The 12658-nt window shown below is 44.3% G+C and overlaps 1 protein-coding gene across 2 annotated transcripts; it reads left to right on the plus strand.

The window, feature by feature from the left end:
• The first annotated feature begins 1054 nt into the window (after nucleotides 1-1054).
• On the plus strand, nucleotides 1055-12658 carry LOC139568747 (malate dehydrogenase, cytoplasmic-like). 2 transcript variants are annotated; one of them, XM_071390796.1, is made up of 9 exons: nucleotides 1055-1462; nucleotides 5029-5127; nucleotides 5366-5462; nucleotides 6435-6610; nucleotides 8326-8448; nucleotides 8771-8947; nucleotides 9669-9782; nucleotides 10194-10283; nucleotides 12239-12658. In XM_071390796.1, exons 1-9 carry the CDS (start codon nucleotides 1409-1411, stop codon nucleotides 12359-12361), a joined length of 1053 nt encoding a protein of 350 aa, XP_071246897.1. In that variant the 5' UTR covers nucleotides 1055-1408; the 3' UTR covers nucleotides 12362-12658. The 2 variants fall into 2 exon arrangements, with proteins under 2 accessions (XP_071246897.1, XP_071246898.1); XM_071390797.1 differs by lacking the exon at nucleotides 1055-1462 and adding an exon at nucleotides 3895-4126.

The raw sequence follows: 12658 nt of genomic DNA on the forward strand, positions 1-12658 counted from the left end.
AGAGTTAACTGCACCTTTGATTGCAGCCCAAATAAATGCTTCACAGAGTTCAAGTAACAGACACATCTCAACATCAACTGTTCAGAGGAGTCTGCGTGAATCAGGCCTTCATGGTCTGATTGCTGCAAAGAAACCACTACTTAAGGACACCAATAAGAAGAAGAAACTTAGGGCAAGAAACATGAGCAATGGACATTAGACTGGTGGAAATCTGTCCTTTGGTCTGATGAGTCCCAATTTGAGATTTTTGATTCCAACCGCCGTGTCTTTGTGAGACACAGAGTAGGTGAACGGATGATCTCCGCAAGTGTGGTTCCCACCGTGAAGCGAGGAGGAGGTGTGATGGTGTGGGGGTGCTTTGCTGGTGACACTGTCAGTGATTTATTTAGAATTCAAGGCACACTTAACCAGCATGGCTACTACAGCATTCTGCAGCGATACGCCATCCCATCTGGTTTGCACTTAGTGGGACTATCAATTGTTTTTCAACAGGACAATAACCCAACACACCTCCAGGCTGTGTAAGGGCTATTTTACCAAAAAGGAGAGTGATGGAGTGCTGCACCAGATGACCTGGCCTTAACAATCACCCGACCTCAACCCAATTGAGATGGTTTGGGATGAGTTGGACCACAGAGTGAAGGAAAGCAGCCAAAAAGTGCTCAGCATATGTGGGAACTCTTTCAAGACTGTTGGAAAAGCATTCCAGGTGAAGCTGGTTGAGAGAATGCCAAGAGTGTGCAAAGCTGTCGTCAAGGCAAAGGGTGGCTACTTTGAATAATCTCAAATATAAAATATATTTTGATGTGTTTAACACTTTTTTGGTTAATATATCATTCCATATGTGTTATTTCTTCGTTTTGATGTCTTCACTATTATTCTACAATGTGGAAAATAGTCAAACATAAAGAAAAACCCTTGAATGAGTAGGTGTGTCCAAACTTTTGACTGGCACTGTACATTATGGTGTCCTTATGTGACCCCCTCAAAACACACCACACCTCTGCGGTTCTCAATTGTAGGCTGGTGATGTCATCAACCAAACCCCCGTCTCACCCCAGACTTGATAATTAGGATAGGCTACACTTTATGCAACAGTGCTCATTAATGGGCAAAAGATTACGGCGCAGTCAATCTATTTTAGTCTACTAAAGCTTATTAGCGTACTAGACTGTAGTGCGAGAGAGAGTGGGGGTGACTCCTGGGTGAGACTGATAGATAGCGGATCCGAGTATAACTGCATAGCGGAGCGCGTTTCTGTCCTCCGGGCTCGCGTTTCCCTGAGGTTGTTGCACCGCTCTCTAGGTCCTTCTCTCCCCGACTATCTCGCCCTAAACTCTTTCGGGCTGGACTCGCAAAGACAGACGGGCTGACATACTGTAGCGAGGGGGACGGATCCGGGTTCACCATGTTGACTTTGTTGACAGCGATGTACATAGTGGTGCGGGCGGCATCGTCGGAGGTAAGACACTTACATGTCCTTGACCGCACCAGCCACCAGCATACCAGAGGGGCTCGCAAACGAAATATTAAGTCTACCTTTGAATAAACTACAGTTGCCAATTTGACATTGACTCTCCTCCCTATAGCCTATGTCTTGTTGAATTACCGCGATAAGCTCTTACAAACCTAATCCTATAGGGTAGCCTAGTGAAATATTGGTTTATTCGGGTCCCCGTTAGTTTTTGCCGAAGCTTCATCTATTCTTTCTGGGTAGTAGACACTGTTGACTAGAAAATGATAGGCCCATAGGCTACTATTTGGGGGTATCTATCCTCAGTCAACAAGACATTCGAATTGAGGAGACTACTGTGAGGCCTACTCATTCATAATAGCCTACAGACTTGAACAACGTGTCTGTGGCTGGACAGTCCTGTCTGTGTGACCACATCATCATTAATTCACTGACTGCCTCCCCTCCGCAGCTTTGGTAAAGAACGCGAGCGGGTGTTCATTGCAGATTACACCATGGATAGCTCCTTGCCACCCGGTGCGTCAGACAGGCGCTGCCTCCATAGGGAAGAAAACTATTTTCACCGGGCGATTATGTAACATTAATGCCCCACTTCCCACAATCCTAATGAAACGGATCTAATTAAGCAATAAAGCACGAGGGGGGTGCTATATGGCTATATACCACGGCTAATGGCTGTTCTTATGCAAGGACGATGCAACGCGGAGTGCCTGGATACAGCTTTTAGCCGTGGTATATTGGTCATATACCACAAACCCCTGAGGTGCCTTATTGCTATTATAAAGGGGTTACCAACGTAATTAGAGCAGTAAAAATACATGTTTTGTCATACCCGTGGTATAGGTCTGATATATCACGGCTGTCAGCCAATCAGCATTCAGGGCTCGAACCACCCAGTTTATAATTCGTTTTTATATCTGTTTGCATAACAATAATCACATTTTTAGCCATGTAGCGTTTTGTTAGATGGTGTATACCGTGTATATCCTGTATATACGACTAATACAACTTAAATAATGGTAAATAATAACTAAGTGACATGTTAAATCTGCTGTGGCAAATGCTAGGCTGTGTTAGGTCCTGGTTGCTTGATGTAATAGAGTGGACATGAATTATAGATAAAAGTCAACAGGCTTAGTTCTTGAAACGAGTTATTTTGAAACCTCTGAATGCATCCACAGAGGGACATGCCAGAAACGATGGAATTATGGTGCATCCAAACTAAATTGTATTCACTAAATCTAACCTTGTTCTTACCCCCGCCCTAGAAAAAAAGCTCATATGCCTGTGAAGATAGTGCCACTTTAGTCTGTTCTATTGCTAAGCATCTTGTGACTAGTCTACCAGAGCCACATCACTGCACTTGACTTCAAAATGACCCCACTCGTGCCCCAGTGGAGGCTACAGACAGACATTTTGTTCCAATGGTCTTCTGTTAGAAAAAGTTAGGTGAACGTTATACTTACTACTTGAGGATGAATCTGTGTTTGAATTAGGCTACCAGTTGGCCTACGACCTATTTGATTTTACCCACCTACTAAATAAAGATGCAGGTAGTAAGGCTGGGAGAGGACAGTGGTATTCAAGTTAAACCAATATGGACAAATCTTGTCCAGCACTTTCACTTATCAGTGGTCATGAAGCGATGAGGCAATGAAAGAGAAGTGTCTCCATTTTACAGACAATGGCCATTAATAGTTGCTTAGTAGTAAGTCACAGAACCAACCTTTGACTCCGTCTAATCAGGCTTTTGTTGGGTGGTTGAATTAATCATTGCTTGAAATATTGTTAATCATGTCTTATCATGTCTTAGTCTTATTAGCTTTAATTATAAGCCATTAATAGATTATTTATAAAGCATGTTTTTGATTTGCTAAACATTTATCCTGTCGGCAGGCTCAATCTTTATAGGAAAATGCTGTGTGGTGTAATGTAGGTGTGATGCATTTGTAAAAGCAAACATAGATTGATATCAGGGTATGGGCAAGGGGTTGAATTCATTGGCTGAATTCAACTTGGCACAGGCTACCAAAAATCCACTAAAAACACCCCAACACAACTCTAATGTATATCTCTGATTAATGAAGTGTATATAGATTAAAATGTGTGTTTTCTTAAAAATAGATTTTAAAAAAGCTTGGCCAAGTGTTAATACTATGCTATCCTCCTCCATTCATTGATTAGGCTACAGTAAGAACTGCAAATGACTGTGTACAGAAAATCCCTAGGATACTGTCTATGCAGTCCTTCTAAAGGAGTGATGAACGTCTGCTAATTTATTAAAAAGTTATAAAATAAAATCGTGCGGCTGAAAGACGCAAGAAGCAAGGTATTTGTAAAAGGAGATATATGAACGCGGCCCACACTCAGTTTTCTAGATCTGTGGTCCATATAAGGTGATATAGGCGTGGCCTACGATAACAAAGAGCTGGCGCTGCAGCGGTTTGTCATGGGGAATGTGTTCCTTTTCGTGACTTGAGCGGGTAAAAAGACTAGCATCAATGAATATTCAACTACAGATCCCAGGACAGGAATCCAGTGCGCCACCGTCTTACATTTCAATACAAGCGCAGAGGTGACCCTTCTGTTTAGTCATAGCGGGAGAAACAGTGTTTGCAGGCTTAACTAGATCCTCTATCTCAAGTGAATATGGTAAGATGTATGTTTATTTTGTTGCTGTCAGGTATAGCTAACTGTTAGTTATATGAATGATGCATCGAAAGTGTTTGCTAGGTAGGAAAACAGATGCTTGTCATTGTTGATGAGCAACTTGGGTTTTGTGTCCACTTGTCATTGAAGCCGGGAGCTAGCATCAGCGGTTAATCTCATGTTTGATCAAAGATTAGTCTGTTGTTTCAGCAAAGATTTCTGGCTAACGTTCACCATCTCTTTCTGAAATTGTTCGCTAACGTCAGTCAGAAAGATGGCCAACCAGCCATCTTGTGCGGTAACCCCTGTATTAAAGCCTCGCTCATGTTATTTTACTGCCGCTCTTTAATTAGTTGTAATTTTTATTTCTTATTTTCTTTTAGGTATTATTTTGTAGGTATTTTTTCTTAACTGCATTGTTGGGTAAGGGCTTGTAAGTAAGCATTTGACTGTAAGGTCTACACCGGTTGTATTCGGCGCATGTGACAAATAACATTTGATTTGATTTTAAGAAATGAGGATGCTGGATTTTTTTTAATAGTCTCTAGACTACAATTCCGAAATGAAGAAGATAACGTAAAGTGCCTGATGAGGACATTGTTTCCGCTTTTTCACGCTAGCAACAATGTAGCCGCGGTGTCTTTGAGAGCGGTGTGGTCAGCATGTAAAGACTTTCGCGCGTGGCATTAGTAGAAAATTGCATCATCGTCTTTCTTTCATTCAGTTCACCTGCCCGCTAATGCAAAGTGCGTTTCCATCTGTCGACACTGAGTTTTGTCATTTTAATCAACATAGCAGTCAGATGCGATTACTGCCGCTTCATTTGCTTATCCCTGCTATGTAGGTCATTACTGCTGTGTTGGAAGATTGCACAGAATGAGTATGTGGTGTGTGTTGTTTTGCAGGCCGACCCAATCCGTGTGCTGGTGACTGGCGCTGCTGGACAGATCGCCTACTCTCTGCTGTACAGCATCGCCAAGGGAGATGTCTTCGGCAAGGACCAGGTAACACGGCCAAGGCCTACTTCTATCCGCACACTCTCTCTTTCAAATCAGCTTTGTCCTCGAGCACAAGAGGCAGATGGATGTTGTAACATGTAGGCTATAACGATCTCGTTACATAAGCGCGTGTGAATTATACGTGGGATGTGAATTTTTGGCATGAGGTCGGGAGGGGCCGAACTCTTATTTTTGGCAGCGGCTTGAAGAAAGAAAAAAAATCCCTCTTTGCATTCTGTTCTAGCCTATCATCTTGGTCCTGTTGGACATCCCTCCCATGTTGCCGGTTCTGGATGGGGTTGTGATGGAGCTGCAGGACTGTGCTCTCCCACTCCTGAGGGGTGAGCAATGCTTTTCTATTCTGCCTGGGCTGGTCGTGAGAACATACATAGGCATGCTTTTTGGCATGATTTACATTGTGTCCTCCCCCATCTGAAACATATTTAAAATGCATTGCGTGTGGATTGTATGTGTGCCTCCCTGTTGCTGCGGTACTTTTCCAATAGCCCTAACTTCACAGCAGCAGGGACGGTCCACAACAGACTGCTGGTGGAAGGAGTGTCAGAAAAGAGGCCTCCTATTAGTCGGTTCCCAAGGGCCTGTATGAAATTCCAACCAATCCTGGGAGTGGTGGGGCAACAATAGGGGAGGTGGGGTACAAGACATCTCGTACACCAATGAGCCCTGACTGAAGTTCATCCTGATGAAACAGGGAAAGAGTTTTTCATTAGTGGCCACAGACCAAACGTTATCTACGAAATCAGCACATTTGGCAGTGTTTCAAGAAACGAGACAATTTACCAGCAAGGTGTAGCCACTGAGTGCTAGACTATCGGTTTGGAAATAACCTGGTGTGTGTGTGTGTGTGTGTGTGTGTGTGTGTGTGTGTGTGTGTGTGCACAATTACCTAAGGGCATTTTCCACACAGAGACTGTTTGTCCTTCTCTAATCTTCATGTACACCCAGATGAGCCTGAAATGTCAGTGTAATTACTGTAAATTAAAAAGGTAAATAAAATGTTTAGCTACCACCACGAACAGAAACTGCCACCACACCTACTATTTTACTAACTTTAGCAGACATTCTATGCTTAATTTGTCTTATAGAAAAATATTTTTTTAAACGCATCTTAAAATCATAATTGTATTGCTCTTATGTCAAATCTGAATTTTTATGTTCTTTGCAGAATCCAATACAAACATACATCTCTCTACAAATGGGGCAGTAACAGAACATTGACAACCACATCCACTCTATCCAACACAATATCCATCATAACTAACCGTTACCCCACCCCCTTTCTTCATCCACAGAGGTCATCCCCACCGACAAGGTGGAGCTGGGCTTCAAGGATCTGGACGCCGCCATCTTGGTGGGCTCTATGCCCAGGAAGGAGGGCATGGAGAGGAAGGACCTCCTGAAGGCCAACGTGGCCATCTTTAAGACCCAGGGGGCTGCCCTGGAGAAGTACGCCAAGAAGTCCGTCAGGGTAACTGTCCCTCTGTGTGTCTATGACTCGGCACGTTTCGGGCCACTGCCGCAGAGCAGCAGCAGCCTGGCTAGAGAGAGGGAGACAGACACACACACACACACCCCGCACCAAACAGATAGCTCACATTGCTAACGATAATCAAGGGACATGAAGGCACAACAGTACTGCAAAGGCCAGGTTGTGATGTGTTGAATGATGTTAACGGATGTTTTGGGGAAAGGATCATTGCAACATTTTAGTGAGATACATTTTTGATTCATGTTAAAGACTTGATGCAATACCTCTAGTTCTATGACATTTGACATGAACCAGATTTTACTACTTTCCTTCCTTTTAAAGTCATACAAACCTTTTGACAAATCAGACTATAGTTTGACCTTTTCACATTTAAAACGGGCCAGTTTTTTTTTGGACAGCCTTATACTTCTATGGTATAGGAGGAAATTCACATCTTATAGGCTATTAATCCTGTGTGGAATGGGCTGGGTTCCAAAGCCAGGGGTGAAAACTACTCCATGCTGTGTTGTGTGTACACACTGCAGTCACTGGTGTCACAAGGGGGCCTTCGGCCACTGCGGGTTTGCAGCAACAACTAGACGTTAGTGTGGCGAACAAAGCCTCACCTCTTCTATGGCCAAGGTCAACTACTTCTGATCCAGGAATGTGTGTGAATTTGAATGGGCAGGTTTCTATATGATCGATATAGCTACATAAGATCTGAATGCCCGTCCTCTAAAGTAAGTGTGTTTTTAGAAGAGGAATACTTTATTGATCCGTACCAGACGGAAATGTGGATTCTACTTTACCCAATCCCTCCTATATACGCACACACACAAGTACCCACATTAGCCAGAAACAGTACAGCGACCCGGTGAGTAGTTTAGGGGTTGAGTGCCTTGCTCAGGGCCATAATGGCGGGAGATGTTATCTTTCTAGGATTGGCGCTGGCAGCCATAACACTCATGTACACACAACAATCCCTTTAAATCGAGCTAGTCCTTGACCTTCGTTTAAAGGGGATGTATTCTGTGCGTGACATCAATCTTATATTGATTTATAGGCCATTTAGAAAGTGTCAGCATTTCCCTTAGTTGTGACTCATGTTTCTCAGTTGCACTGCTACTCTTTTTTAAATATATTTAAAAAAATATGTATTAGCATTTAAAAAAAAATATATTAATTTCATGATCTCCAATTGGTAGTTACAGTCGTGTCCCATCGCTGCAACTCCCGTACGGACACGGGAGAGGCGAAGGTCGAGAGCCATGCGTCCTTCGAAACACAACCCTGTCAAGCCGCGCTGCTTCTTGAAACACTGCTCGCTTAACCCGGAAGCCTGCCACACCAATGTGTCGGAGGAAACACCGTACAACTGGCGACCGTGTCAGTGTGCAGGCGCCCGGCCCGCCACAGGAGTCGCTAGAGCGCGACGGGACAAGGACAACCCGGCCGTCCAAACCCCACTGCAGTGCCTTAGACCGCTGCGCCACTCGGGGGGTCTCTGCTACTCTTTCTGAGGATGCGCCATCTCTGCTTGCATAAACCATGTGTATTCTTTTAGATGTATAAATAGTCACATACAATGGCACAAATGAAGATGAGGACTTAAAATAGGACTTATCCTATTCTTGTTTCCTACTCTGAAATGGAGCTGTTCTTGAATCTGTAGTTTGGGTGAGTGGCTCTTTGATGTTTCTCTCTCTTTCTCTCAGGTCTTGGTGGTGGGAAACCCTGCTAACACCAACTGTCTGATTGCCTCCAAGTCCGCCCCCTCCATCCCCAAGGAGAACTTCTCCTGCCTGACCCGTCTAGACCACAACAGGGCCCGTTCCCAGGTAGGCCAAAGCCAAAAGGCTCCGTCCGGGGAAAAAGACACGTGTTCCTAGCCTCTAGGCACTTGATGTAATGTCCAATCCCAAATGGATCCCTATACCCTATGTACTTCTGGATTTCTGAGAGGATTAAGTGTGAGCAATATGATTGGCTCGTTGGAAATTTGACCATATTGCTTAAACCTAGTCAATCATCTTATCTCTACAAGTGCATGAGCTCTAGGGGCTGTAAGTCAATTTGGAATTAGATCTGAAACAATTGAATGGGTATACCAATATGGTGAAAAATCCCATGAATTGCATCACAGCCTGTGTCGGCCTCTAGGTGGCGATGCGTTGCGGCGTGTCCGCCGATGCAGTCAAGAACGTCATCATCTGGGGCAACCACTCATCCACCCAGTACCCCGACGTGCACCACGCCATGGTCAACGTGCATGGCAAGGAGGTGGAGGCGTACGACGCCGTGAAGGACGACAGCTGGCTCAAAGGAGACTTCATCTCTGTAAGTGAACTCTAGTTTTGGCTCTTCTGACCTAACCCATTTTGACATCATTTCCCATAAAAAAATGTACTATAGGGCGTTCTAACAATTTGCTTCAAAAGGCATTATTCTGCTTGTTTTTTTAAATATTTTTTATCTCTTCATTTATGAAAATGTTCATAGCCTCAAACTGTACAAATGTACCAAGTTTCATCTTTTTAGGAAAAAGTAAACAATTCGACACCCAAATCTGCACACATCGCTTGGACTACTGCTCATAATCAAATCCAATTTTATTTGACACATGCGCCGAATACAACAGGTGTCGTAGACCTTACAGTGAAATGCTTACTTACAAGCCCTGAACCAACAATGCCGTTTTAAGAAAAATAAGTGTTAAGTTAAAAAATAGATACGTAAAAAAAAAGAAAATGCTTTATGAATGTAGTTATACATATTAATGATCAGCTATTTGCACCTATGTTGCGTATGCATAGCTCATAGGTATTATAAATGTGCGATCCTTACCTGAATGAATCCCTATTCATGGAAAAGCGAGTGTAGGTTGTGGGTGTCCTCTTTCAATAATCTCTTATCTGAATACAAGCATTTTCACTGAATCTATTAGTCTCTTTAGTCCAGTGTTGTTCCTTTAGTTGTAATGAAGCAGTCCGAAATCCCCCTCTGTCCCTTTCCCTCTCTTCCCCCCGCTCTTTCTTCCTCTCCTCTCTGTCTCCTGCAGACGGTGCAGCTGCGTGGTGCTGCCGTCATCAAGGCCAGGAAGCTCTCCAGTGCCATGTCTGCCGCCAAGGCCATCTGTGACCACATGAGGGACTGGTGGTTCGGCACTCTCGATGTAAGCCGTGTGTTTGGGAGGTGGGGTGGAATGACGTCAAGGGTCTGCAGCGAACCCCGTTTTTTCCCCAAACACCATAAAACACTAACATTTAATGCTAAACAACTAACATTGTTCAAATGTTTTATATTTTGAAAAGTGATAACTTGGAACAGAGCACTGTGACTCCTCTTTATTTTCAATCTGGAAGAATCCATAAACATGCACAGTGTTTTGTTTGGATGTCTCAGACAAATTCATTTTAATTGGCTGTACTCTTAAGCGGAAAACTAATATCATGGGGTTGCGTAATTCTGCTAACTTTCCTAGGATTTCTGGAAAACCTGGGCATTTGGGGGGGGAGTTAGCAAAATGTTGTGTTTTGTGAAGCTGAGTCCCTGGCCTGACTGTTTGTCCTGTTGTTATTTTCAGGGTGAGTTCATGTCTATGGGTGTGTACGCTGGTGGAAACTCCTACGGAATCCCCGAAGACCTCATTTACTCGTTCCCTGTTCATATCAAGGTAAGGCATAACCATAGAGATGGATAGAGGGCTCTTGTGCCACAGTTTATTTATGAATTGCCAAAACTTGTCACTCATAGCCCTCAATGGCACTGCTCGTTCTGTCACAGAAGAGGCCATTGTATACGTAGGAGATGGGCTGTCTAGCATCTCTATGGACATAACTAATCAACCCTGGCAAGGTGTATTAATGTAACATATAAACTCAGCAAAAAAACGAAACTTCCCTTTTTCAGGACCCTGTCTTTCAAAGATAATTCACAAAAATCCAAATAACTTCACAGATCTTCATTGTAAAGGGTTTTAACACTGTTTCCCATGCTTGTTCAATGAACCATAAACAATTAATGAACATGCACCTGTGTAACGGCTTATAGACGGTAGGCAATTAAGGTCACAGTTATGAAAACTTAGGACACTAAAGAGGCCTTTCTACTGAATCTGGAAAAACACCAAAAGAAAGATGCCCAGGGTCCATGCTCATCTGTGTGAACGTGCCTTAGGCATGCTGCAAGGAGGCATTAGGACTGCAGATGTGGCCAGGGCAATAAATTGCAATGTCCGTACTGTGAGACGCCTAAGACAGCGCTACAGGGAGACAGGATGGACAGCTGATCGTCCTCGCAGTGGCAGACCACGTGTAACAACACATGCACAGGATCGGTACATACGAACATCACACCTGCGGGACAGGTACAGGATGGCAACAACAACTGCCCGAGTTACACCAGGAATGCACAATCCCTCCATCAGTGCTCAGACTGTCCGCAATAGGCTGAGAGAGGCTGGACTGAGGGCATGTAGGCCTGTTGTAAGGCAGGTCCTCAGCAGACCTCACCAGCAACAACGTCGCCTATGGAAACAAACCCACCGTCGCTGGACCAGACAGGACTGGCAAAAAGTGCTCTTCAATGACAAGTCACGGTTTTGTCTCACCAAGGGTGATAGTCGGATTCGCGTTTATCGTTGAAGGAATGAGCGTTACACGATGCCTGTACTCTGGAGCGGGGTCGATTTGGAGGTGGAGGGTCCGTCATGGTCTGGGGCGGTTTGCCACAGCATCATCGGATTGAGCTTGTTGTCATTGCAGGCAGTCTCAACGCTGTGCGTTTACAGGGAAGACATCCTCCTCCCTCATGTGGTACCCTTCCTGCAGGCTCATCCTAACATGACCCTCCAGCATGACATGCCACCAGCCATACTGCTCGTTCTGTGCGTGATTTCCTGCAAGACAGGAATGTCAGTGTTCTGCCATGGCCAGCGAAGAGCCCGGATCTCAATGCCATTGAGCACGTCTGGGACCTGTTGGATCGGAGGGTGAGGGCTAGGGACATTCCCCGCAGGAATGTCCGGGAACTTGCAGGTGCCTTGGTGGAAGAGTGGGGTAACATCTCACAGCAAAAACAGGCAAATCTGGTGCAGTCCATGAGGAGATGATGTGCTAACAGTACTTAATGCAGCTGGTGGCCACACCAGATACTGACTTACTTTTGATTTTGACCCCCTCTTTGTTCAGGGACACATTATTCCATTTCTGTTAGTCACATGTCTGTGGAACTTGTTCAGTTTATGTCTCAGTTGTTGAATCTTGTTATGTTTATACAAATATTTACACATGTTAAGTTTGCTGAAAATAAACACAGTTGAAAGTGAGAGGACGTTTCTTTTTTTGCTGAGTTTATATATAATTTACCGATGTGTGGTTATTGAAAGTCATTGTTACCCAACATCTGCTTTTCAGAGTTTAGGTTATACCAACATAGGCCTACTACTATTGCAAGCCAGCAGTTTACACAGACTTTTGCCGTATTCATTTGCAATTGGAAAATCGTGACGCAACTGTGTTACGCAGAGCATTATGGGTACTGTAGTCATGTACTGTAGTTGTGATCCTGGACTAGATGAGATGTGCTAAAGAGCCCCCTGTTTGATCCTTATCCATATTCTCCCCACAGAACAAATCGTGGAATATCCATGACGGTCTGCCTATCAACGACTTCTCCCGCGCCAAGATGGACGCCACAGCCGCTGAGCTGGCGGAGGAGCGAGACACGGCCCTGTCCTTCCTGAGCCAGTGACTCGCAGTGCCACCTACTGGCACACCGCCACAACAGCAGCACTTAGAAGACCCCCAGAACCCTCCTGACTCACGTCTGTGACCAATACCCCCACTCGAGTCCCTTGTGCAATTGGCGTGTGTGTGTTTAAGGTAACGGTTATTAATAATAAACCTGTAATAAAAAAATGCTATCTAAACGTTGGCCTTTGTCGGAAGACACTGGAGGATTGTCCTTTGGGTAGATGGTAACGCACAATAGTTCTACTGTACTTGTACATGTTATCTGACAATAAAAACGGATACAACTGAAAACCCA

Source organism: Salvelinus alpinus, chromosome 2 (genome assembly GCF_045679555.1).
Source record: "Salvelinus alpinus chromosome 2, SLU_Salpinus.1, whole genome shotgun sequence".
NCBI classification, from domain to species: Eukaryota; Metazoa; Chordata; class Actinopteri; order Salmoniformes; family Salmonidae; genus Salvelinus; species Salvelinus alpinus.